General features: G+C 47.7%; 7 protein-coding genes across 8 annotated transcripts; 4 read left to right on the forward strand and 3 right to left on the reverse strand.

The window, feature by feature from the left end:
- Nucleotides 1-1004: 1004 nt before the first annotated feature.
- On the forward strand, nt 1005-3179 carry LOC120902388 (L-2-hydroxyglutarate dehydrogenase, mitochondrial). Its single transcript, XM_040311099.1, has 3 exons — nt 1005-1287; nt 1365-1674; nt 1981-3179. Exons 1-3 carry the CDS (start codon nt 1211-1213, stop codon nt 2911-2913), a joined length of 1320 nt encoding a protein of 439 aa, XP_040167033.1. The 5' UTR covers nt 1005-1210; the 3' UTR covers nt 2914-3179.
- LOC120902389 (post-GPI attachment to proteins factor 2-like) lies at nt 2941-4477 on the reverse strand. Its single transcript, XM_040311101.1, has 2 exons — nt 3809-4477; nt 2941-3703 (listed from the first exon to the last, which is right to left on the reverse strand). Exons 1-2 carry the CDS (start codon nt 4290-4292, stop codon nt 3348-3350), a joined length of 840 nt encoding a protein of 279 aa, XP_040167035.1. The 5' UTR covers nt 4293-4477; the 3' UTR covers nt 2941-3347.
- A 467-nt stretch (nt 4478-4944) lies between these two features.
- Nucleotides 4945-8245, forward strand: LOC120901929. 2 transcript variants are annotated; one of them, XM_040310294.1, is made up of 4 exons: nt 4945-5054; nt 5140-5181; nt 5274-5351; nt 6708-8245. In XM_040310294.1, exons 1-4 carry the CDS (start codon nt 4970-4972, stop codon nt 6803-6805), a joined length of 303 nt encoding a protein of 100 aa, XP_040166228.1. In that variant the 5' UTR covers nt 4945-4969; the 3' UTR covers nt 6806-8245. The 2 variants fall into 2 exon arrangements, with proteins under 2 accessions (XP_040166228.1, XP_040166229.1); XM_040310295.1 differs by having other exon boundaries at nt 4945-5181; nt 6708-7112.
- A 330-nt stretch (nt 8246-8575) lies between these two features.
- Nucleotides 8576-10879, forward strand: LOC120902120. The gene is made up of 2 exons (XM_040310632.1): nt 8576-10709; nt 10812-10879. Exon 1 carries the CDS (start codon nt 9125-9127, stop codon nt 10586-10588), a length of 1464 nt encoding a protein of 487 aa, XP_040166566.1. The 5' UTR covers nt 8576-9124; the 3' UTR covers nt 10589-10709; nt 10812-10879.
- A 384-nt stretch (nt 10880-11263) lies between these two features.
- On the reverse strand, nt 11264-17774 carry LOC120901990 (ubiquitin conjugation factor E4 B). The gene is made up of 6 exons (XM_040310407.1): nt 16987-17774; nt 13105-15752; nt 12844-13015; nt 12647-12759; nt 11703-12571; nt 11264-11613 (listed from the first exon to the last, which is right to left on the reverse strand). Exons 1-6 carry the CDS (start codon nt 17005-17007, stop codon nt 11546-11548), a joined length of 3891 nt encoding a protein of 1296 aa, XP_040166341.1. The 5' UTR covers nt 17008-17774; the 3' UTR covers nt 11264-11545.
- Nucleotides 17775-18080: 306 nt separating this feature from the next.
- LOC120901992 (mitochondrial import receptor subunit TOM40 homolog 1) lies at nt 18081-20204 on the forward strand. Its single transcript, XM_040310409.1, has 4 exons — nt 18081-18458; nt 18669-18931; nt 19001-19230; nt 19293-20204. The coding sequence occupies exons 1-4, from the start codon at nt 18275-18277 to the stop codon at nt 19618-19620; spliced, it is 1005 nt and encodes a 334-aa protein (XP_040166343.1). The 5' UTR covers nt 18081-18274; the 3' UTR covers nt 19621-20204.
- A 117-nt stretch (nt 20205-20321) lies between these two features.
- LOC120901993 (MOB kinase activator-like 3) lies at nt 20322-21921 on the reverse strand. The gene is made up of 2 exons (XM_040310410.1): nt 20903-21921; nt 20322-20794 (listed from the first exon to the last, which is right to left on the reverse strand). Exons 1-2 carry the CDS (start codon nt 21437-21439, stop codon nt 20675-20677), a joined length of 657 nt encoding a protein of 218 aa, XP_040166344.1. The 5' UTR covers nt 21440-21921; the 3' UTR covers nt 20322-20674.
- Nucleotides 21922-21987: the final 66 nt, after the last annotated feature.

Raw genomic sequence — 21987 nt, forward strand, 5'->3', positions numbered from 1 at the left:
TCCAAATTCCTGTGCGCCTGTTGCGAGTTGAAAGTATGCTGGTTGAGAAAACGTGAAATAGAAAGTACAAAGGGGGGTTCACCTTTGCTTTAAAACCGCCGGTCGGCATTTGCTCCGGAAGTTGACGAAATGTACGAAAAGAGTCCAGTTTCCTGTGTCAGCCACACCAACACACACTCTCCAACACACAAGCGCCCGTACACATCAATACGATGCCCGAGTACCTTGGCGTGGCATACGAACGTAACCTTTCTTTCTTTTTTTGCCATTCGCCCGGCTCGAACGAAGTAGGCTCTTTTACCTTCTTGACGCAAACCCTACAGGCGCGTCGTGCGATCCCTCCTCACCACAAGCATAAAAGAATGTACATGCGATGCGATGAAGGGGCGAGCGTGTAGCGTGAAGCGGTGCTACATCTCTCCAGCCGGTACTATGTACATATTTCCGTAGGTTCGCTTGTACGCGGCCACACTTCCGCGCACATCCGTATTTTCGATTATCAACCTGCGCACACTCGAGTGTATGTGTTATGTAACGGCGGAGGTTTTGTGAACGATGCCACCACCCTGCCAACGAGGTGTGTCCGTTATGAAATTTGCGGAATTTGAATTCCATGCCCGTTCGTATGAAAACCCGTTGAAAGCGCTTCTTTACAGCGCTCCTAGCGGCAAACGGGGAAAGCTCGGAGCTTCGAAGCTTACTGCGAACGATGGAAGCTTTCATTGATAACGGTTGCGAATCTGTCACAGCCGCCTTAAGCACCCCCGGCCACGAGTGTTCTAGGTGTGTCGGTGTGTTGTTTTCACATTTTAAAACTTAAATTTCTCGTTAACAAAATCCTATTGGATATAACAACGTTTTCATTCGCGATAAATTGAATGTTAAATGTACGATCACAAGCATCATGCTTTTTAGTCGATAATTCGGAAAGAAATCGATTAAAAATCCTGCTATGTTGCCCATCCTTATCAATTGAATTAAGACCACGTGTACCGACCACCTTAAGAAGTATTTCGCAAATGAAAACAATGTCAACAACAAGGTCATTCATCCGCCTGCTCTTCACGCACAGCCGAGCGGAGGCGATTCCGGTTAAGAAGGGTTTTATTTTAAGTCCTCGATCCACACCGTGCGGTGGCGGTTGTAGCAGCATTTCGTGCGTTCGTGTGTGTGTGTAGTGTGTAGTGTACAAAGTTCGTTCACCACAAACATGCTGCTGTCCAGGAAAATCGTACCGCGAACGTTAGCGGGCATCGCCAGCCGCGCTTACTCCGCCGACGTCAATAGGTGTGTAGAAAAGTTCGACCCGATTCGCCCGATGAGTTGATCGATTCTGACTGTTCCCGACTTTCCCGTTCCCATAGAAACTACGACATTGTGGTAGTTGGCGGTGGTATCGTCGGTACGGCCTCGGCACGCGAGATTTTGCTACGCCACCCGGCCCTGCGGATTGCGATCGTGGAGAAGGAGCCCAAGCTGGCCTTCCACCAGAGTGGCCACAACAGTGGGGTCATCCACGCGGGCATCTACTACAAGCCGGGCTCGCTCAAGGCGAAACTGTGCGTCGAGGGACTGCACTTAAGCTACAAGTATTTGGACGAGAAGAGCATTCCCTACAAGAAGGTTGGCAAGCTGATCGTGGCCACCAATCCGGTGGAAGTGGAACGATTAAACGTAAGTAAAAGTGCACGGAGAATGGTGGGGTTCGATGCTTTTGGGGATTGCCTCCCGTATAGCAACAACGTTGAAACCGTGTTATCGTAGCAACCCGCTCTGTGGCTATCTGATGCGATGCGTATGTGTACGTAGAAGCAATTGCTTTGTAGAGGGGTGGGAGTTAATGCACCAACACTTTGGGGTGAATGTCATTGGCGTAAAGTAGGACAACACAGCGCAATCGGGGATGCAACCCATTAACAGGTTATTAACGAGCGACCCACTTTACGAGTTTTTATTGACCTTTAACGATCTACCCCGCAGGACTTGTATCAACGATCGCTGGCCAACAACGTGCCGGATGTGCAGGTAGTGGATCAGGCCAAAATCAAAGAGATCGAACCGTACTGCCAGGGGCTGAAAGCGATCTGGTCGCCCCATACGGGCATCGTCGACTGGGGCCTGGTGACGCAGTACTACGGGCGCGATTTCAAGGCCGCCGGGGGCGATGTGTACATCAACTTTAAGGTGGCCAAGTTCAGCGAAGCACCGGACAACCTCGACTACCCGATTGTGGTGCGCAGCGAGAAGGGCGATGAGATACGGGCCCGCCACATACTGACCTGCGGCGGGCTGCAGTCGGACAAGATCGCGGAGATGACGGGCTGTTCGGCGGTGCCGAAAATTGTCCCCTTCCGGGGCGAGTACCTGCTGCTCAACCCAGACAAGTGCCACATGGTGCGGGGCAACATTTACCCGGTGCCCGACCCGCGGTTCCCCTTCCTAGGCGTACACTTTACGCCCCGCATGGACGGCAGCGTGTGGTTGGGCCCGAACGCGGTGCTGGCGTTCCGCCGCGAGGGCTACAAGTGGTCCGACATCAACGTGCCGGAGCTGATCGATGCGCTGCGCTTCCCGGGATTCATCAAGATGGCTTCCAAGTTTGTCGGTGCGGGCATGATGGAGATTGCCCGGTCCGCGCTGATTCCGCTGCAGGTGCGCGAGCTGCAAAAGTTCATCCCCGACATCCACGAGTACGATGTGGCGCGTGGCCCGGCCGGCGTCCGGGCGCAGGCACTCGACAACGACGGCAACCTGGTGGACGATTTCGTGTTCGATCACGGGACGGGCGAGTCGGTGCTGTCGAAAAACATTCTGCACTGCCGCAATGCTCCCTCGCCCGGGGCCACGAGTTCGCTGTCGATCGCTAAAATGATTGCCGACAAGATCGAGCACGAGTTCCATATCGGAAAGTGAGTGAAGCACGCGCTTGAACGACGGTTGTTACTATTATGCGGGGGCCCTATTGCGGGGTGGAATCATATTCCACCGAAAGCCCACCCTTTCGTTGCAATTTATTTTTACGAAACTTGTTAGAGTGTACATTATTTTCTCTTGTTTAACGGTTATCGACACGCTGGTTCGTTGCATTTTACCTCGTCCCTTACAAAAGTAAGCAACAGCAAACAGACGAAAAAAAGTTAAAGCGAATAAAAAAAAAGAACGGAATAAGAACAAACCTACCGAAGCGTCGTAAACGTTATGGAGTGGAGCTATATATATACATACACAAGCGTATTGCTGCTATCTTATCTTCTAAGATCCAAGTATGCGCGTCTAGGCGTCGTCGCGGCAGCCAGCGTCCTTTGGCGAGATCACACCATCTCCCCCCACCCAACCCCTCCTCTCTCTCAGACGGCGCTGAAGTGAATGCCGGTGCGCCAGTGGAAGTACACGTGTGCGTTGATAAAGTCCCAGTAGGCCGTCATGTGGAAGCCGATGTTGGAGTACACGAACACGTACTCGCTGAGCGCAAACAGCGAGTAGATGCCCGGCTCGCAGTGGTTGTTGTGGCGCACGAAGAAGTACACCGCGAACATAATCGAGGCCACGTTCAGCAGCAGCAGGCGGCGCTTGTAGCGCAGCGATTTACGCTCCGCCAGCGTCAGCAGCTCCTCGGTGCGCGTGAGCCGGTTGATCAGCACCACAAGATACATGTAGATGATGGAACATATCACAAAGGCACTGAAACAAATTTTGTGAATTTCTGGAACCGGGGGAGAAAAGGTTGCGTTACTCTAGGGTTAAACCAACACACTAAATTTCGATCGATTGATTGGGGTCAATTGGGAGGGGTCAGGCTGTGGCTTACCGTAGTTGTTGCTGGAAGTCCATAAACTCAACCCAACGAGCGAGCTTAGCTCGATAATATTTAGTATGCACGCTAGGTAGGCCCATTCTTTGCGGTGCTTGCGGGACAGCAGCGTCAGGTGATGGTTTTTGTACAGAAAGGCAATCGCGTACCGGAACGGAGCATGGAACAGGACCGAAAACTGCCACACAAAGCGCTGCGGCTGGTAGTTGCCGATGGCGGCCGACAGCGAGGGCAGAAAATTGTACACCAGACAGTGTGTCGCGTTCGCCTGCTCGAAGTTGTACAGCAGCGACCAGATGACGCAAAACAGAAATCCTGCCACCGGGAGCATCACCGTCGCCACGGCCAGCCGGCCAAAGCGGACGCGGAATTTGCTTCGCCGCAGACTGCCTACACCACCACCAGTGCCGCTACCCGCATATCCGCCCGGGCCAGTATCGCTCGCCGCGCCATCCACGAGTCGTTCGTACTGCGGCAACATTTCTACTGGCCCAAATACTAAAGCACGGATCTTTTCGAGTGGCTCGTGGGCCAACTGTTTACACAAAACATTGCATTTCTTGCTTGCCGCAAATGGAATTCAACCGTAGCACAAAATTGCCTATATCACAGACTCATGCGGCGTGTCAGACTGGTTGGTTGCGTCGATGTAAACAAACATACGTTGGTGGAGCAAGAAAAGAGATGGCGAGGGGTGAAGAAGTGGTGGGGCTGGTTGCTGTCAAAATAGGGGTGTGCTAAGCAGAGTGACCAGAAATACCGATTTATCTGTATTCCTACCGATTTTTGATTAGCCTACCGATTCACAGATAAATCCCCTAAAACTACCGATTTTTCATTTTTCCTACCGAAAATCACAGATTTTGTCGAAATTTGGTGTGGGAGACCTTAACTTTGACCTTTTCCTTTTCATTTTCTACATGTCCGCCAACTGACAACCATAGACCTTTGTTCTCCGTCTGTCAGCCCATGTTATATTGTTCAGCTGCCCCAACACGGCAACACATATGCATACGTTATGTCAAATTTCGTATCGAAAAGCAAATTTCCTTGTGTCAATCTAATACAAGAGACATATTTAATCCATATTCAATGTCGTGTGAATGCATCTTTATCGCATGCATGGAGTTTTACGCGGCAATGAACCTGTAAGATAGAATGAGGGTAGCTGAATGTTTTCGTTTATCAGTTACGCGTAACTCTGCACGTTTTATTCTAGAATTCGTCTTGTTCAGTTCCCTGTGTGAGTCTGAATAAGTTTATTTGAGTGCAAACTAATAATTTTCCTTATTCTGCCCATATCGTCGTGTGTTTGATGTCCAAAGAAGCCGCGAAAATGAATCGGATTATGTTGAATTTTTTGAAAAAAGGTAGCTTCTTGCAATTATAATTGATATAAGCAAATATTAAACAAAAACCGCGCTCCTTATTTCTATTCAACCTCATATTATATCCATTCCAGGATCCGATGGTGAAGGACCAACGAGTTCAAAAACATTGCCTTCCATATCTAAAGCTAAGACCGTAGAAATATCAGAACGTAAGTGCATTTATATCGAACCTAGTAAATAATTTGTATGAAATGTTTACTAACTAATCAGGTGCTATATCCGCTTCACCGTCCTAGCTTGTCCTCAAGACCTGAAATAACTTTACGGGGTATTTTGTGGCCAATGGCATGAGCTAAATACTACCAGCACTTCGGATTCTGATTTGTATGATTTAGGAACCGAGATCTTCTTATTTATCGATTTTACAGTCCTCCTATGTTCTTCCTATATTTTTCCACACGGCTGAACGTGGATTAAGCTCTCATGTCCTATTAGGTTTCGCAACTAAGGAAGTTTCGTCAGTTTTGGACAGGGTTCATGTATCATTAGTAGTTGCCCCTCCTGCCTTTTCTCTATTCAGGATTCCTTCGAAATAGCACTTCCACCTTTCGATCACCTACCACATCCAATATCCTGTAAAAAAGGCAGGTGCCCCGGACTGGGATAACTGCTCCGGCACCTGTTCGTTAGACTCTTCAAAACTGCGCTGCTTGGCCTGCAGGAGCAGGGTTTGCTGTTTCCTTAGTCGTCTGTAGATCTCCACGTTTCAGGCGCAAGTTGCATGCTGCATTCTTCTCGGATAGTGCTCGTCTGCACTCTTTGTCGAACCATTCCTTTTTCTCTCTACGTTTACGTTTTTTACTACATTTCACCATACGCCAGCGGTCTGCAATGGGCATCGCGGCGATGTTTTAGTTGGCTGGGAGCGCTTCCCCGAGTGCTGTCGCGTACCCCTCCGCCACATCTGCACACTTCAACCGGTGCACGTTGAGTCTTGGGGTAGGCTGGCTCCGTTGGTTATTAACCACGGTGGGTTTCTGGCGCAGCTTCAACATGACCATGGCTGTACGGCGAATCGAGCATCCTGACGGTAACGAAGACCGTCAGGATACAATAGCTGGGGCATGTTATGAGGATGTCGGACTCATGTCTTATCAAGAAGGAGTTCAACAGCTCGGCAGGAAGCGCAGGACACACAGCACATCAGGTGAAGCAAGATCTGTAGGAGATCAGGTGTCTTCATCGATGGGAGGCTCTGCTTGGAAGTCTGTATCATACGCCCTATGCTTTCTCAAAACTCTTTGATTTAAGTTATATGTTTTACATTAACCAACATTTTTCGATCCCTCTCAACAATAATATCTGATGTTCTGTTGCTCTGCAATGTTACTTGAATATAATGTATGGCTACATGTATGGTAACATTGTGGTATATTGTGGTATATTGTGGTAATTATCACGGAAGTAAGTGAGATTTATCATGCGCCATGCCCATAGCATTTGTTCTCGTCCTAATCCCAGTTAATTTATTCTGCTCCCACATCTAATTTTGTTCTGCTTTTCAGATGAAGACAATATTTCTTCGAACGACGATGCGAACGAATCAGTTGTTAATGTTTCAGATGAGGAGATGGATTGTTCTGATGACACAGGTTTGTCTTAACTTGTTATTATCATTTAAAATGCTCAACAGTTCTACGTGCGTTTAAATTAAATGATTATCGAAACAATAAAAATTACTTTAATACGTTGAGTTTAAAACTATGAAAAACATATCATATATGGTTCACGCTAAATTTGAAAGAATGGATGGTTAAACACTTTTAAAATTTTTATTGTGTTATTAAGTAGATTAAGACAACTGATTAGTTAGCTTGCTCAAATTACGATTCGATGCAACCGAATGCTTCTGGAAGTTCAGATATTAAATAGGGATACATTACATATTTATAAACGCTTTAAGATATATTTTAACTTTTGGATCATATTTCTCACCAAATTGTGATATTTTTGTTTTAAGAGTATTAGGCCGAAAATACACGGACCTCAACTTCGCGGCTGCGGAAATTCGCATACTGAAAAATGTATGAATATGTCAGTTTTGAAAAGATTCTGTTGACAGTTTGTGTATGGGTTTGACAGCACGCGTCCGCGAAATTCCGGTCCGTGTATTTTCGGCCTTAAGAGAGAGGTCTTGCAACCGAAATTCATAAGTAAAAAGAGCATTCGAATCTAAATGTATTATTAACACTATTATTAGGTTTTTAGGATATTTGTCAAAGTATGTTTTCTAAAAAAACATAGGGTCTTAACAATTTGATTCCATCCCATTATTCCTATCGTTCCATGTCTTAAGTTTCTATTATTCTAGGAACCGGATTGCTGGTTCGGATATGACTGGGTGTCAACTGTAACACTGCTTCTAGACGACCCAAAAAATCCAACAATTTTTGGTGATTCTTTCTATGTGTCAAACCATCCTTGTTTTAGCATCAATGTATGGCCTACTTCGATTGTAATGTCGCGGGCGTTGCATTTCTGTGAAAAACTTACCAACCCACGACAATCACGGTTGCCTTTGAATTTGTTGTAAAACTTTTACGTTTTTTAGAACAATGCGGTCGCAGAAAATTTGTTGCGGTATAGAAGTTGGTTGTCTAGAAGCAGTGTAAAACGAATATTCTCTAAGCAGCATGTGCAATTTGGCAGCATAGTTTATTTGAGGTTTGCTTTAGATCCTGAAAGTGAACGTGAAATTTTGTTTTTTTGCTATATTTTATTGAATATTTATCAAAATATAGCTTATTGTACACCAAAAGAAAGGATATTCAATTTCCCTAGTATTCAGTATGTAAAACATATTGAAATAATGAATCAAATACATTTTCTTATGATTCTCCGCTGACCACCGCAAACAAAGCGGGGAATCGCAAGGAAATGTATTTAATTCCATTATTTCAATATGTTATACAGAAGGAATAAAATTCGGACTGTAAATGACGGTCAAAATCGATCTCTCGCAAGTGGTCAATTAGGTAAAGTTACTCATACAATGTAGTACTATTCTTCTTCTTCTTTTGGCACAACTACCGCTGCCGGTCAAGGCCTGCCTGTACCCACTAGTGAAGTGGGCTTGGCTTTCAGTGACTTTTTGTTACCATATCAGGAAAGTCAGTCCTACGTATGGGGACACACGGTCTTTTCAGGACTTGAACCCATGACGGGCATGTTGTTAAGTCGTTCGAGTTGACAACTGTACCACCAGACCGGCCCTGTAGGGTTATTTTTTTTATTCAGGAGGAACGGTCCGAGAAGGCCGTATTGCTATACATAGTACTATATTAGAATAGTGCCAAAATATTAGCAGATCTACTTATATAATAACCATTAAGTATCAATAACATATTTATTATTTTGCATTCTGATCTTTACTTCGTTAGATTCTAAAAATAAAAAGACAAACGCAAAAAAGAAATGGATCCAAAAATACACAAGTCATTGGGAGCAAAAATTACCATGGGTAACAAAAAGTAAGAAAGGAAAGACGTTTGCATATTGCAAAATATGTGACCTGGATGTGAGAAGCACCGGTGGATTAGCCGACTTAAAAAAACATGGAAAATCCACAAAACATATTAATAATAGTGGAAAATTAAAACTACCAGGTAGTGTGTCTGTGTTGAAAGCATTGACCACTCAAAAGGATAATACTATAAATGCAGAATTGCAGATTTCAGCTTGGGGTGCGGAACACAATGTCTCTGCTAGAGATTTAGAAAGTTTTGTTGATCTTTCTAAACGCATTTTTAAAGACTCCGATATTGCTCAAAGTTTAAAATTAGGTAGAACAAAAATTCAAGCTATTCAAACCAATGTTATCGGTAAAGCTGGACTCGAGGAGCTTCTACATATTGTAAAAACTAACTGTTTCAGTTTACTAGTAGATGAGTCAACAGACCTTTCGGGAGTGAAATCCTTGGCCATGATCTTAAGAGCGAGCATGTGGCAGAGCGATCAACTTATTGTACACGACTTTTTCTATCATATCGAAACGGTAGTGGATGCGAGCGCGGTTAACTTATATGAGATGATCAAAAATAAGTTCGAGTTGGATGGTGTTCCATACAAATCTAAATTGATCGGATTCGGTTCCGATGGTGCAAATGTAATGATGGGCGCATATCACTCAGTGGCTAGCATGATTAAGCAAGATTGCCCGAATGTCTTCATTATAAAATGCATATGCCATTCCTTAGCTCTTTGCTCTTCATATGCTTGCAAACATATCCCATGCACGGTTGAGCAGCTATGTCGAGATGTGTATAATTTTCTAAGCTCTGGAGGACAGCGTGGGAGTTATTTTAAGGAACTACAAACAATCGTCGCACTGAAGCCTCTTAAAATGCTGCATCCCTCTGCCACACGATGGTTATCGTTGGAATCAGTAGTAATACGCATGTTGGAGAGGTATGATGTACTTTTGATGTACTTCAATTTTGTTGATGTTCGCGCCGACAAATCAACAAAAGAAAAAATGAACGCGATCCGGATAGGTCTGGAAGATCCAACAGTCAAGTTATATCTAACCTTCTTGAAGTATATTCTACCAATAATCAACCAGATAAATAGACTCTTTCAATCAGAATCACCTGAACTCTGCCGGCTCCACGGCGACATTACAAGATTATATCGAACAATTCTGGACAACTTTTTAACTGCTCAATATATGGACGGTCTTAAAGATGTAAGCAAAGTTGTGTTCTGCCAGCAAAATTACAAACCAATAGATAAGTTGTACATCGGCACAGAAAGTATGCAGCTAATGGAACAACTCCTACACAACCACATCATAAGTCAACAAACAGCAAGGGAGGTCACAACAAATATGATAAATTTTTATGTAACATTATGTAACCAAATCACAAGCCGTATCGATTTAAGTGATCCTATTCTTATTCATTTTGCGATATTGGATCCAAATCATGTAGCAAACAGGAAATTTGAGGCAATCTACCCATTGCTAAAAATGTTCCCTAACTTGATATCAGAAGCAGAGCTACAAGTCGCCGATATGGAGTATCGGGAAACAAGGAACATAGGGTTAAAGGATTTCCAACCAGAGGAGTTGACTTCTAGTGTAGCTTTTTGGAATAAATGCTTAATCGTACGGCGCTCTGATGGAAATTTTGCATTTCCTGTACTGCGAAGAGTCGTACCTGCTTTGTTATCTCTTCCACATTCTTCGGCTTGCGTGGAAAGACTTTTTTCCCAGTATAATCTTAACAAAAACAAACTAAGGAATCGTTTGTCACCCGAGGTATTGGAAGGATTATTGGCTTCCAAAGAGTATGTAAAGTTACATAAAACATCAAATGGAGACATCGAAATCACCAGCGACATGAAGAAGAAGTTAAACAGTAACATGTATAACATGAAAAATTGGTAAGATGTTTAAAAGAATATATATTATGGATTGTCATTCCATTAACTAAACTGAGCTCTCTTAAAAAAATTGCAGAAATCCGCGAGCAAAATTAGCCAAAATGCTAATCCTTAGAGTTTGAAAAGTAAGTTTTGTTGCTGTTCTGATTTTGATAGACGAAAGCAAAGAGAAAAACTAAATCAGAAAGTTAGATAATTGAGAAAAACAATTCTAATCTATTCCACAGGTCTCAAACAGGTCATAAACGTTTCTGCTATTAATCTGGGAAACTGAGAACTATGGTTTACATTCAAGCTATGTAATAAATGAATTCAAATAAATGAATTTTATGAAGAGAAACGAGTAAGCAAAAAATGTGTTCAATGATGTGCAATATTAACTCCCCCCCCTCCCCCCCGCTCATCAACACTTTCTAGCTGGTCTTCAAATGTCAAAACATACCGAAAAATACCGAATTTTTGCAAGGTCCTACCGAAAACTACCGATAAAAATATAGAGTTCCTACCGAAATCCGCAAAAATAATCTGGCCACACTGGTGCTAAGTGACAGTCGTATTCCGACACCATGACAGATTGTGCGACATTCAAATTTGACTGCATTTTGTCCGTTACAACTAGGAAAGTGAAGAGGCATCAGTCAGGAATCTTTCGGAAAGCAAATCTTCTCAGTTGTTGCACTCCATTTTTGATTTAAATTTCCTTTAATCACGCACGCAATACATCAACATTAGCGATTGAGAATCTTTGCATCAGCAAAATAGGTTAATTTTTCCTTGCTTGGGTTTTGTTTTGTTTTTTGTTTTGTTTCCATTACACCAATTTTCCAAAAAATCTATCGTCGTTCGTGGCTTTTTAGGCAGACAGAGTAGGCGACACTACACGGAAAGGGGAAGAAGTAGAAGAAGAAGAAGATTGCAAGGAGACTTGCCCACGATTATCCAAGGAGGAATAGAAGCGAATTTAGCTGGACTTCTTCTGAGCTCGATATTCTTTGATCCACTGCTGGATGCGTTCCTTCAGTTCGGTGGCTACAAAAAAAAAAAAGACATGGAAAACGGTGGTAAGATAAGCGATTCCGATGCTGCGTTGTGTGTCGCCCCCCAGAAAGCATACTGACCCGGTTTTAGCATATCTTCCGTAAGGGGTTGACGGTTGAACGGATCGGTGCTGCTGTTCAGCAGATGCCGCGTGATGATCGCCCGGTCCATGATGGTGCCGGACGGCAGGATGACCGGATCCGTCATCAGTGTGTCCATCAGCGGGTCCTTGAAATCGTCCGGTGCCTCCGCAAACTCGTCCGCGTTCTCCTGATTCTTCACGTAGATCTCCGCCGCCTTGTGGATCAGCTTGCGGAACTCGTCCACATCGCGGTGCGAGCGGATGCCGATCCGCTCCACGCGATTCGCCGCATCCTCGAAGAACTGCTTCTCGAACGAGCGCTCGTCGGCCGCCAGTGCGTTGGCAAACTCATCACAGCTCAGATGCAGATAGATATCGACCAGCTGGCCCAGCAGGCGCCTCGGCTCCCAGCCGTACTTGTGCGGGTGGCGGACGCGCAGATCGTTACACTTCGGGCCGCACAGCTGGTGCATGTTGTAGTTGAGCATCGAGCTCAGCCGATCGATCAGCTCGGGGCGCAGGAACGGCTCCTTGATGTCGATCGTCATGTAGTGGAACATGTCCACGGTTTCGCGCGCCAGCGTCAGGTACGACCGGCACTGGCGCTCGTCCTGCACCAGCTGCCGCTGGCGGCTCTGCTGCGCCTCCTGCGTCAGCGCATTCCAGCCCGAATCGTCCATCATCAGCACCTGCGTCTCGTGGATGCGCTTCAGATACTCCAAACACTCGTCCAGCAGGTAGGTGGTGTCGTTGAGGAAAAAGTTTACAAACTTTACAAACTGCTTGCCGCTCTTTGATTCGTTTACAAACGCCTGTCGATGCAGTGCGCTTTCCCAGAGACCCTTAAACAGATGACTTATATGATATCTGAAAAAACGGGAGAATAAAAACATTAACGCACAGGCTGGACGGACCGTTTTTCCGACACGGAACACCATTTACCTTATCGTAAATTTGTCATAAAACTCAGTACTTTGTCCCGTCGTTTCGATATCAGTATAAAACTTCATAAGTGCACTTACTAACGCAGTCTGAGCAAGTTCGTGATTGATAATCTGTTACGAAAAGGAAGGAAAGAAACAGAAATAATTACTCTCTCCGTGGGGCCGTGTAAGTGACCCGTCTTTCACCCGACTTACCTGCAGATATAGCCGTTGCGAGGTGGTCTGGATGGTTGGAGACGTTACGAACAGGACCTCGATCAGTTTGGCAGTGATGTAGGGATTCTTGATCAGATGCGGTGCACATACCAGCGTCAGGATCCAGGTGATGATGGAATTATCCACATAATCGATCACGCTGGAGCTGTGTCTGTGTGTAGCGAAAGGGAAATAGAAAAAAACGTTTAAAAAGGACTCCTCCGGGAAATACCTCTCCCCCGGTGCCCCCCGCATACGTACTGCATACAGAAGAGTATAAAATCAGCAATATCCTCGATGTACCATTCGGGCAGGGCGCAAAAGTTTTCGCTCGCCACCAGCGTCGACGGGTGCTGCTGGTTCGTGAACGGTCCATCGATCGGCCGATTCTCGATCTGGTACAGCATGTACTCGCACACGGTCGAGTAGAACTGCATGCAAGCGCTCAGCACATTCGGGTCGATGATGGCAATGTCGCAGCTCAGCTTCGCCTTCGACAGCTTGTTCATCTGGCTGACGCACCGGTCGCGTATCTGCTTGTTGCGGCGAGCGAGCGGCGTGTTTTCCCACTGCGTCTTGGTCGCGTTCAGCTCGTCCACCATGCGCTGCAGCTCCTTCGTCGCCCGGAGCAGCTTGTTGTAGCGCTGGATCGCCGGGATGATGCCGAGATGGTGCGCGTGCAGCGTCAGGAACCAGCAGTGCGTGACAAACTTGTGTTGCTCCCAGTCCTTCACGTCCTTCAGCGTGCCCAGCCAGTCGGCGTACTCTTGCGAGGAGAACTTTAGCTTCGTCTCGTCCTCGATCTCGACCAGGCTTTCCGGATGGTGCGGATAGAGCGGATCGATGCGCGACAGATTGATCTTGACCGACAGCAGCTGCAGCACGGACATGAAGTTGAGCATGAACCCGTCCTTGGCCAGAAAGCGATCGTCGGCATTGTACTGGATGCGTTTGGCGTTCGATTTGAGAATGGCCGCGATGTAGTTCAGCATCTCGTACCGGCTGTACTGATTGGACAGCAGCACCAGAAAGATAGAATGCAGCACTTTGCGCGTGTTGCTCAGGATCGCGTGAAACGAGCTGGCGAGCGTACGATCGCACACGTTATCGGAGAAGTGGTGGCTGGCAAACTTCGGGTTCTCGTCCAGCATCACGGACAGCGACAGGAACGGGGCCAGAAACGACACCTTCGATATCTCGCGCGCAAAGTACTTGTCCGGCGTGAAGGCCGTCAGGAAGATCCGGTGCTCCACGATCAGCAAACAGATTGGGTGCGTATTGTCCACGCGCGTTTCGATCAGCTCCTTCAGCCGGTTCAGCGGGTCCGCCACGATGTTTTCGTTGCAGATTGCATTCTGCATGTCGATGAACAGATCGTCCAGCACCGCATTGAAGATGATGCGGAAATCCTCCTCGCCGTCCGATTTGCGGCTTTCCGCCATCAGGTTGGACATAAAGTCGGCTGACACTTTGTTCTCGTACATCAGCGTCAGCAGGGGCGACTTTTCCAACGCGGTACTACCGGTCGTTGTTTTGCTGGTGCTGCTGCTGGTGCTGCCACCGGTGCTGCTGCTATTAATTGCACCGCCACTGCTGCCACCACTCTCCACACTGCCACCGTCCGGCTGGCAGAAGCTCTGGAAGGTATTCTTCAGCACGAGTATTGCGTACTTGAGCGTCTGCTGCCGTATCACCGACACCACGCTGGGCAGCGTCTCGGCCAGATACATCTTTTTGCTTTTCTTCACCTTCGTGTAGCTGTACAGCTCTTCGTTCGAGCGCAGGTAGCAGCCGATAAGGTACTCCAGCGCGGCCACACGATTGTTGGCGAACGCTTTCATCGACGGCTTCGACGAGCAGTAGCCCGGTGCGTCCTCTTCCGGCTGCATCTCGATGTCGATGTCCATCGGGGTGGCGGTGCTGCCTGCAGCCATGCCACTGCTGCCGCTGCGACCACTGCGCCCAATCACCACCTCGTCCAGCATGATCGGTTTCACCTTTTTGCTCGGAATCGTACTCCAGCTGTCCGACAGACGGCCCGCATCGCTGTCCTCGCCGTGCGACTCAATCAGCTTGCCATAGTAGATGCCTTTAACGACCTCCACAATTACCTCCGCGCAGAACTCGTCGTACCGCTGACGGTCCAGCATTTCGAGCGCATTTTCCAACACATTGGCCTCGATCGTGAAGCGGGAATTGGAGTAACGCGCCTTGCTGTTGATCTTCATGATTCGCAGCATAATCTGCAGCAGTTCGTCCTGCGCCGACACGCGGCTGTCCTGTTCGCAGTGCGTCTTCGGGTCAAGCGTGTTGCCCTCCGTGCTGTTGGGATGATGATCCGCTCCATCCGGTTTCGTGGCGCAGTGGTCGGAAGAGGATCGTTTCTTCACTGCCCACGTGTTGACTGGTGCTGTCGTCGAGGGGGCCACCACCGCCGACGGGATTGGCTTTTTTCGCAGTGCCGCACTCGCTGTTGACGCAGACACGGAGGACGCTACTAGCACGGAGCGTGCTTTTTGCTGCTGCTGCTGTTGAGATTGTTCCGCCACTTCGAGGCCCAGCATGAGTGAGGCTTCAATTTTATCCGGCAGAATCAGATCCGTCTTGGGATCGGCGGTGTTACTCCCGGTGAGGCTACTGCTACTCCCGACAGTGTCGCTGTTGCTGCTCTCCATCGGCACCGCGTCCGCTTTGCCCGGCCCGATCGACGCTACTGTCGTTGGCATTTGTTGAGAATCTGCTACTTTTTCTAGTTCCACAGAGGTAGTAGTAGTGGTGGTGCTGCTGCTGCCACTGTTGCTAGTAGTGGCTTGCGATGTGGAATTGCCGTCCTCAGTCGACGGAGCATTACTGTTGGCCACATTTTTAGTGGTTTTTGCTCCCAACTTTCTTAATCTTCGTGCCCGAATCTGCAGGAGAAATAAAAAAAAAGAAAACATATTAAAATTGGGCTATTTTCAGGCATTTCGAGATAGCTTCCTTCAGTCCTTAATCGCACTGTTTTGTATAGACCATGATAACAGCCATTGAATCGCTTTTTCCGTTTCTTCTCGAAGTAAACATCTCTGTTAAAACAACGAAAAACAGTCTGTAAACAATTTCATTTGGATTTACCACTTCAATACACCTCAGCGTTTGCGTCGGACACCTCTGTACGCATCGGATATAAGCGCGACACAGATGCGTGAATAAACTTTCGTCGCAATAAGAATTACCCACAAGAAACACAACAAGCACCCTCTTTCGGTTTCGCTACGTCACATGAGCATCACCATCACATGCACATGCGTTCGCGAGGAAAAGCAAGAACGGGCCAATTTTCCCGGACTCTTTTTCCAACCCGATCTTTGTTCCGGGTGCGCTGCGTAGCCTTGGTAGCCGTGAGGCAACCGCATCCACTAACCGCCTACTGCTTTGTTCAATCGGTCCCGGCTTGGAAGAAAATGCTTTTTTTTTGTTTAATCCAACTACCAGTTCACGGTTCGTAATGAGCAGGCGGTAAAGTTGGCACAAATGGATCACGGGGTGTAAGAGATCGGTGTAACTAGCGACCGCCACCGCACCGTTTCTCCTCTTCCTCCTCCTTCTCTTGCTCCTCCTGCTGATCGCTGCTTGTGGCTTGTGTTTTCTTTTGTATTTTTGGATCATTTTATCTCAACATCGCCACCAAGCGTACACCAGTGTGCGGCGGTAGCAACGAGACAGCGAGTCAGCAGTTGTACTGACGGTGGTGGTGGTGGTAGTGGTAGCATAAAAGTAAATCATCATCATCACCATCATCAAAGATCAATGGTAATGTGATCCGATTCTTTGTTTCATGCTGGGGGGAGGTTTTCCAATGCGCTGTCCACAAAATAGTATACCCACTAATTGTTGAACTAAAGCGTGGGTGAAAAGAAGGACTGTGAACTTGTTTCAAGCAATATCTTCAAGAAAATGTTGCTATTTCCTGTGTGTTTTTTTTTCTTTCTCCCTCTCTTCGTATCGTCTTAGTAGCGCAAGGACAATGGATGACCCCGTACCCCGCAGGGGACCCACCCCTGTTGGATGGAGAGAGAGATCGACGGAGAAGCCTTCAATGACACTCGTCGCAGACTGGGGCGTATGATTGGGGCAAAGGTGTACACACCACCAATGATTTACCTCTTCCGGCGTTAGCTCCATTGCGTTGCTGGCAGTGTGCTGGTCGGCAGCTTTTCACAACACTTCCGCTGTCTGCTCCACTCTCTTTGCGATTGCACTGCCAATTCTTGCACCAATTGTGGGAATATTCGCGTTTCTCGCCTAGCGCAGCAAACTGAGGTTCCACCTTAGTCGTTCTGCGTGGGATCACACACACGTACATGCACACATACACATCCGCGAACCTTCTGCTACTGAGGTTGGAAAGTTTGTTATTTTCTTTCTACCTTCACAACACGAAAACCTCCCTCTGTTCTTTGTCGTCTGGTGGAGGAAGGTCGTCGTCGCTTTCTTCCGCTGTCTCTTATTTCGTCAACGATTTCGATCGATTTGATGACACACGCACAAACACACACACACACACACACACACACACACGTGAATGATGAGACACGGAGCGCACGGGGTGGTGTGACGCGTCAACAATGCATCGAGGTAAGGTGCAATTTACCGTCGCTCACAGAACTTCAATAATTTTAGCACGCAGAGGCTCTCGGGCTCATCGCTGCTCGAGCAAAGCCCAAAGTTGCACTTTCTTTGCACAATCGAGACGAATGGAGACGATCGTTTGTGTACGGGGAACGGCACGTGTCTACGGCGCTGGCGGTGCTGATTCGCTTCGAGGATGATTTGGACTGAGAAATGATATTCACGACCAATGGTTACGGATATCACCCCGAGGCGAGTCGTAGTCGGTGTTGCGTTGGTATCTTCCTTCCACGGAGTGGGTTTACATTGGACAGAGCGAGAGTGATACGTCAAAGTGTCTATCATTCTCAGGGTGTCTTTACACGTGCAGAGTTTGCGCAGGCAAAAAATGTCATGCCATGGGTCGCAAATTTGCTGAGAAATATTGCGTAGATTTATGTGAAATCACACGAATAATGCTAATTCACACATTATTTCTATTTTAAAGTGGCCTCCAACGGAAAAACAATTTCAAACCGTTGAAATGTTGGCTCATTCTGTGAACTGCTTTGTCATGGCGGTGACAGCGGTGGTGGTGTAATTCAAGTGTGGTGTAATTTCGATCCGCTGTTGTCAAAAGCAGTTTGACATTTCAGCATACGTCAAAAACCAGCGCAAGAAAAGAACACACGAGTTCTCACGCACGAAAACCGCACGAGAAATCGGCAGAAAATCGTGAAGCCGTGCGAAGGAGTTGTCCCGTGTTCCTCGGCGCGTTCGACCTCGTACCCAACCCACCCCCTCTAAAGACAGCGGCAACAGTCATCGCTACCGTGCAGCAATGGGTAACGTGTTGGCTTCCTCCAAACCGATCGCTGGCCCCGGTGGTCTGCCTCCACCGATGCCCACAGAAGCGCTCCCCGCTGTTGGAGGCGATGGGGCCGGCTCACCGGATAAGCCATCCGGCGAATCAAAACCACTGGAAAACCCGGGCACCATGGAAGAGCTACACAGGAAATGCAAAGGTACGTCCGGGCCGTGTTTCTCGGAGCTGCCCATCGCCCACCCGGAGAGCTTAACAGCAAGGACCATGCTGTGTGCATTGCATAACCACCACCGAATATTGACAGTTGCGTTTACATGGTTTATGTTGTTTTTTTCCTTTCTCTTATTTTCATGTATGCGCCTGCTCCGCCATGGCCATGTTTTTGCTGGCCGTGGGCAATGAAATCCAGATGTGATGCCAGTAAACTTTGAAGGAGCGAAACTGATGATCAACAAGGGCTTGAGCAACCATTTTCAGGTATCGCACACGATTAATCTGAATTCCTCGAATACTAGCGGCTACCGGTTCGGCGCGATGTACGTCGGCACGAAGCAGCTGTCTCCGACCGAAGCATTCCCCGTCGTACTGGGAGACATTGATCCGTCGGGAAATCTGAATGCAAACATCATTCACCAGGTGACACCGAAGGTTCGGTGTAAATTCGCATCACAGGTACGGAACCCAACCCTTCGAACCCGCGGCGAATGTCCGTTGAAAACGAACGCTCTGCTCTGTTTTTAGATTCAAAGCAGTAAGGTAACGGCGGCACAACTTACGACAGATTACAAGGGCCCGAACTACACAACCTCGCTCACCATCGGCAACCCGAACATTATCAACAATTCCGGCGTCGTGGTGGCACATTACCTGCAGGCGGTCACGAACAAATTGGCCATGGGCGGAGAGTTTGCGTACCAGTACGGACCGGCGGTACCTGGTGGACAGATTGCTCTCATGTCGGCTGCTGCCAGGTAAAAGAGTGTGCTACTCAGGGAGGCATGGTTGTTATAATGGCACTAATCTCTCATTGCAGATACGCCACCGACTTGTACACGTGGTCCGGCACGGTAGGGGCGGCCGGTGTGCACCTTTGCTACTATCAGCGGGCCAGCGAGCAGCTGCAGATTGGCGCCGAGGTGGAAACTAGCTTCCGGATGCAGGAATCCGTCGCTACCATCGGCTACCAAGTGGACCTGCCCAAGTCGGATCTGGTATTCCGCGGCATGCTGGACAGCAACTGGACTGTGGGAGCCGTGCTGGAGAAGAAGCTACAGCCGCTACCTTTCACCTTTGCGCTCAGCGGCATGTTGAATCACACTAAAAATCAGTTCCGGCTCGGGTGTGGGTTGATCGTCGGTTAAGCACCGTTCGGTTCAGGATTCAGTAAACGCCGATAGAAGAGTCATATATAAAAGGCGATCAAAAAGCAAGCATTTCCTCTAACAAAAATTCCGACACATTCTTAGAACTGGACTGGAAAAGCCGACACACCCTGTGCTCTGCAACGAGAGGAATAGCCGAAAACAACACTGTGCGCATCAAATAGAGAGAAGAACTAGGAAGAGAAATATAAAGGAAGAGAACTATATAAAAGCTACTACACCCATACACCCGGGGTTCATAGTTAGAAACGGAAACATCTACAATAGAGCAGCAAGGGTGGACAAACAACCGTCGTGGTACACACCGAGCGCTGTACAGGAAGGTTCACCCAGAGTTTAGACAGTCCCCTGGCTTTTCCCCACGTCCAGTTGTTTTGTCCCAGAATTTAAACGATTAGCGGCGAAAGTGCCCGTGTCCCGTTTCACAGCCCACATATTGCAAGCGTTGGTAGTATTGCGTCTTCTTTGACTGCTCGTGCGCCATAGTGTGTCATCAAGAAATAAAACGTTTCGCGCAGGCGAGCCACAAAACTCCCCCAGGAACACAAACTGAATGCTACAAAGCTGTCCTCTCTAAAACTTTTTTCATTCTGCCGTTTTGTTCATTTTGCATTTTGCGCCCTACTGTAGCCGATTAAGACAGAAGATAGCGGGGGGATGAGGAGGAGTGCTTTTACAGATACTTTACAGTCATTGATTTTTATTAAAATCTGTTAAAACCTTTACCGATTATTGTTTGTAGCTTCTTCTTGTTTGCACTTTATTTCTTTGCTTGATGATGAGGCTTTGCATAACTCGTGAGTTTCGCGGTCGCTTCGTGTTCTCCCTTCCATTCGGCGTTTCCAAGACGTCGCGGCCGTTTTTTATTTGTTTGTTTGCGAAGCATAGCGCGCCGATTTGTTTGTTTACTTGCCATTCGTCACTTGAGCATGCTGGTGATGCGGGCCGTATCTTATCGAGTGGCACGTGTTTGTTTAACCGTCGTTGAAAACATGCTTGTATGTTCTGCTTACCTGTATCGTGCGCGCTCCGTTTAGTCTTTACACATTTGCGAGGTCATCACCGCGAGTGGCTCGAGTTCTTTCGCTGACATCAGATCGAACTCGGTCACGAAGTAGTAGAAATGTTTGTAGCAGGTGTTAACGTGCGCTTCCTACGGCGAGAAAGATACGCGGGGCGTATACGGGGGGGTAGAACGATATTTATAAGCATTACATCATGTGGCATTGCACCCTCAACACTACCTAGACAGCGTACTTACCGCGCCAATACTGAAAATCCTATCGAAATGATGAATGTATACGTGCACAAACACCCGGAACAGTCGGGTCAGGATCTTTTTGCACAAGCTCGGAAACGTCTTCGGAAATGGCACGTCGGTCGAGACGGGAAAGAGCGTCTCATTGTTGATCTGGTTCTCTACCCAATCCATCAGCAGCTCGATGTAGCGCGGGGCGGGCAGCTGTATCGGCTTCTTGTACGTTTCTCCGTCCGCCCACAGGTATTCGTATTTGGCGCCGCCGCTCATCGTCGGACAGGTGGTTTCGTTGCAGTACTCCGAGATGGTGCCGTAGATGAGGTTGATTCGGTTGAAAAAGTCCACCACATGCACCGCTAGCCAGTCGTTCATGTTCTCGCCGGCCGGAAGTTTGACCACCTCCTTCAGGTTGATCCCGGACTGGAGGCTCGCATTGGCCTGCTTGTGCAGCGAGTAGCGTATCGTGCCCTGGGTGAAGCGTTTCTTCGGTCGAAACGTTTTCTCCCGCTGGAAGAATTCCAAAAATCCGTTCAGCGCCATTCTCGACGGTCGTAGTTTCGCCACAATTGAGCTGTTCCGTCCACTTGCTCGCGAGATGTATTCGCCGTCGCTTCGCGATCAATAGTATTTGCGTTCGTTGCACCTGTGGCCTGTCGCACTGCGTCGTGGTTGCATGTGTCCGTTTAAACGGCGAAGACAATTCCTTTTTTGGGTTCCATTCTGTCTGTCTGTACCTCTTTACGACTGCACACAGCTTCGCCCAACTCCTGTCCCTTGAGCCTTGAGCGGGCCCAGCACTCAACCAACCAGACTGTGTCCTCTGGGTCAAGCGCGATAATCCATCGTTTTGCACGCAAACACACTCGGGGAAGCCTTACCAAAACCGCGCTATTCTAAAGTTGGAGTTTAATCGGATCTTCTAAATACACAGTTTCTATTACACAGTGCGGCACGCCAAAGCAGTCGCAGGAAATTGGCGAGCCCCCAAACACCGACCGACTACTTGCTTGCTCGCGTTTGCGACGATGTTTGTGCTTCGCCCGAATGCGAGCCCTTCTGTCAAGCGCGGTGAGCTGTCAGCGGGGGCC

The sequence above is a fragment of the Anopheles arabiensis genome, chromosome 3 (genome assembly GCF_016920715.1).
Source record: "Anopheles arabiensis isolate DONGOLA chromosome 3, AaraD3, whole genome shotgun sequence".
Lineage (NCBI taxonomy): Eukaryota > Metazoa > Arthropoda > Insecta > Diptera > Culicidae > Anopheles > Anopheles arabiensis.

Excerpts from the sequence above, each read along its gene's own strand:
- LOC120902388 (XM_040311099.1), top strand. The coding sequence starts at position 1,211 with ATGCTGCTGTCCAGGAAAATCGTACCGCGAACGTTAGCGGGCATCGCC. Across the intron at positions 1,288-1,364 it reads TACTCCGCCGACGTCAATAG|AAACTACGACATTGTGGTAG; the intron begins GTGTGTAGAAAA and ends CCGTTCCCATAG. Across the intron at positions 1,675-1,980 it reads TGGAAGTGGAACGATTAAAC|GACTTGTATCAACGATCGCT; the intron begins GTAAGTAAAAGT and ends TCTACCCCGCAG.
- LOC120902389 (XM_040311101.1), bottom strand. The coding sequence starts at position 4,292 with ATGTTGCCGCAGTACGAACGACTCGTGGATGGCGCGGCGAGCGATACT. Across the intron at positions 3,704-3,808 it reads GACTTCCAGCAACAACTACG|AAATTCACAAAATTTGTTTC; the intron begins GTAAGCCACAGC and ends CCCCGGTTCCAG.
- LOC120901929 (XM_040310294.1), top strand. The coding sequence starts at position 4,970 with ATGAGGGTAGCTGAATGTTTTCGTTTATCAGTTACGCGTAACTCTGCA. Across the intron at positions 5,055-5,139 it reads CGTCTTGTTCAGTTCCCTGT|CCGCGAAAATGAATCGGATT; the intron begins GTGAGTCTGAAT and ends TGTCCAAAGAAG. Across the intron at positions 5,352-6,707 it reads GACCGTAGAAATATCAGAAC|ATGAAGACAATATTTCTTCG; the intron begins GTAAGTGCATTT and ends TCTGCTTTTCAG.
- LOC120902120 (XM_040310632.1), top strand. The coding sequence starts at position 9,125 with ATGATCTTAAGAGCGAGCATGTGGCAGAGCGATCAACTTATTGTACAC.
- LOC120901990 (XM_040310407.1), bottom strand. The coding sequence starts at position 17,007 with ATGGAGCTAACGCCGGAAGAG. Across the intron at positions 13,016-13,104 it reads TTTATACTCTTCTGTATGCA|ACACAGCTCCAGCGTGATCG; the intron begins GTACGTATGCGG and ends CGCTACACACAG. Across the intron at positions 11,614-11,702 it reads GGAAGATATGCTAAAACCGG|CCACCGAACTGAAGGAACGC; the intron begins GTCAGTATGCTT and ends TTTTTTTTGTAG.
- LOC120901992 (XM_040310409.1), top strand. The coding sequence starts at position 18,275 with ATGGGTAACGTGTTGGCTTCCTCCAAACCGATCGCTGGCCCCGGTGGT. Across the intron at positions 18,459-18,668 it reads GCTACACAGGAAATGCAAAG|ATGTGATGCCAGTAAACTTT; the intron begins GTACGTCCGGGC and ends AATGAAATCCAG. Across the intron at positions 18,932-19,000 it reads GGTGTAAATTCGCATCACAG|ATTCAAAGCAGTAAGGTAAC; the intron begins GTACGGAACCCA and ends CTCTGTTTTTAG.
- LOC120901993 (XM_040310410.1), bottom strand. The coding sequence starts at position 21,439 with ATGGCGCTGAACGGATTTTTGGAATTCTTCCAGCGGGAGAAAACGTTT. Across the intron at positions 20,795-20,902 it reads GGATTTTCAGTATTGGCGCG|GAAGCGCACGTTAACACCTG; the intron begins GTAAGTACGCTG and ends TTCTCGCCGTAG.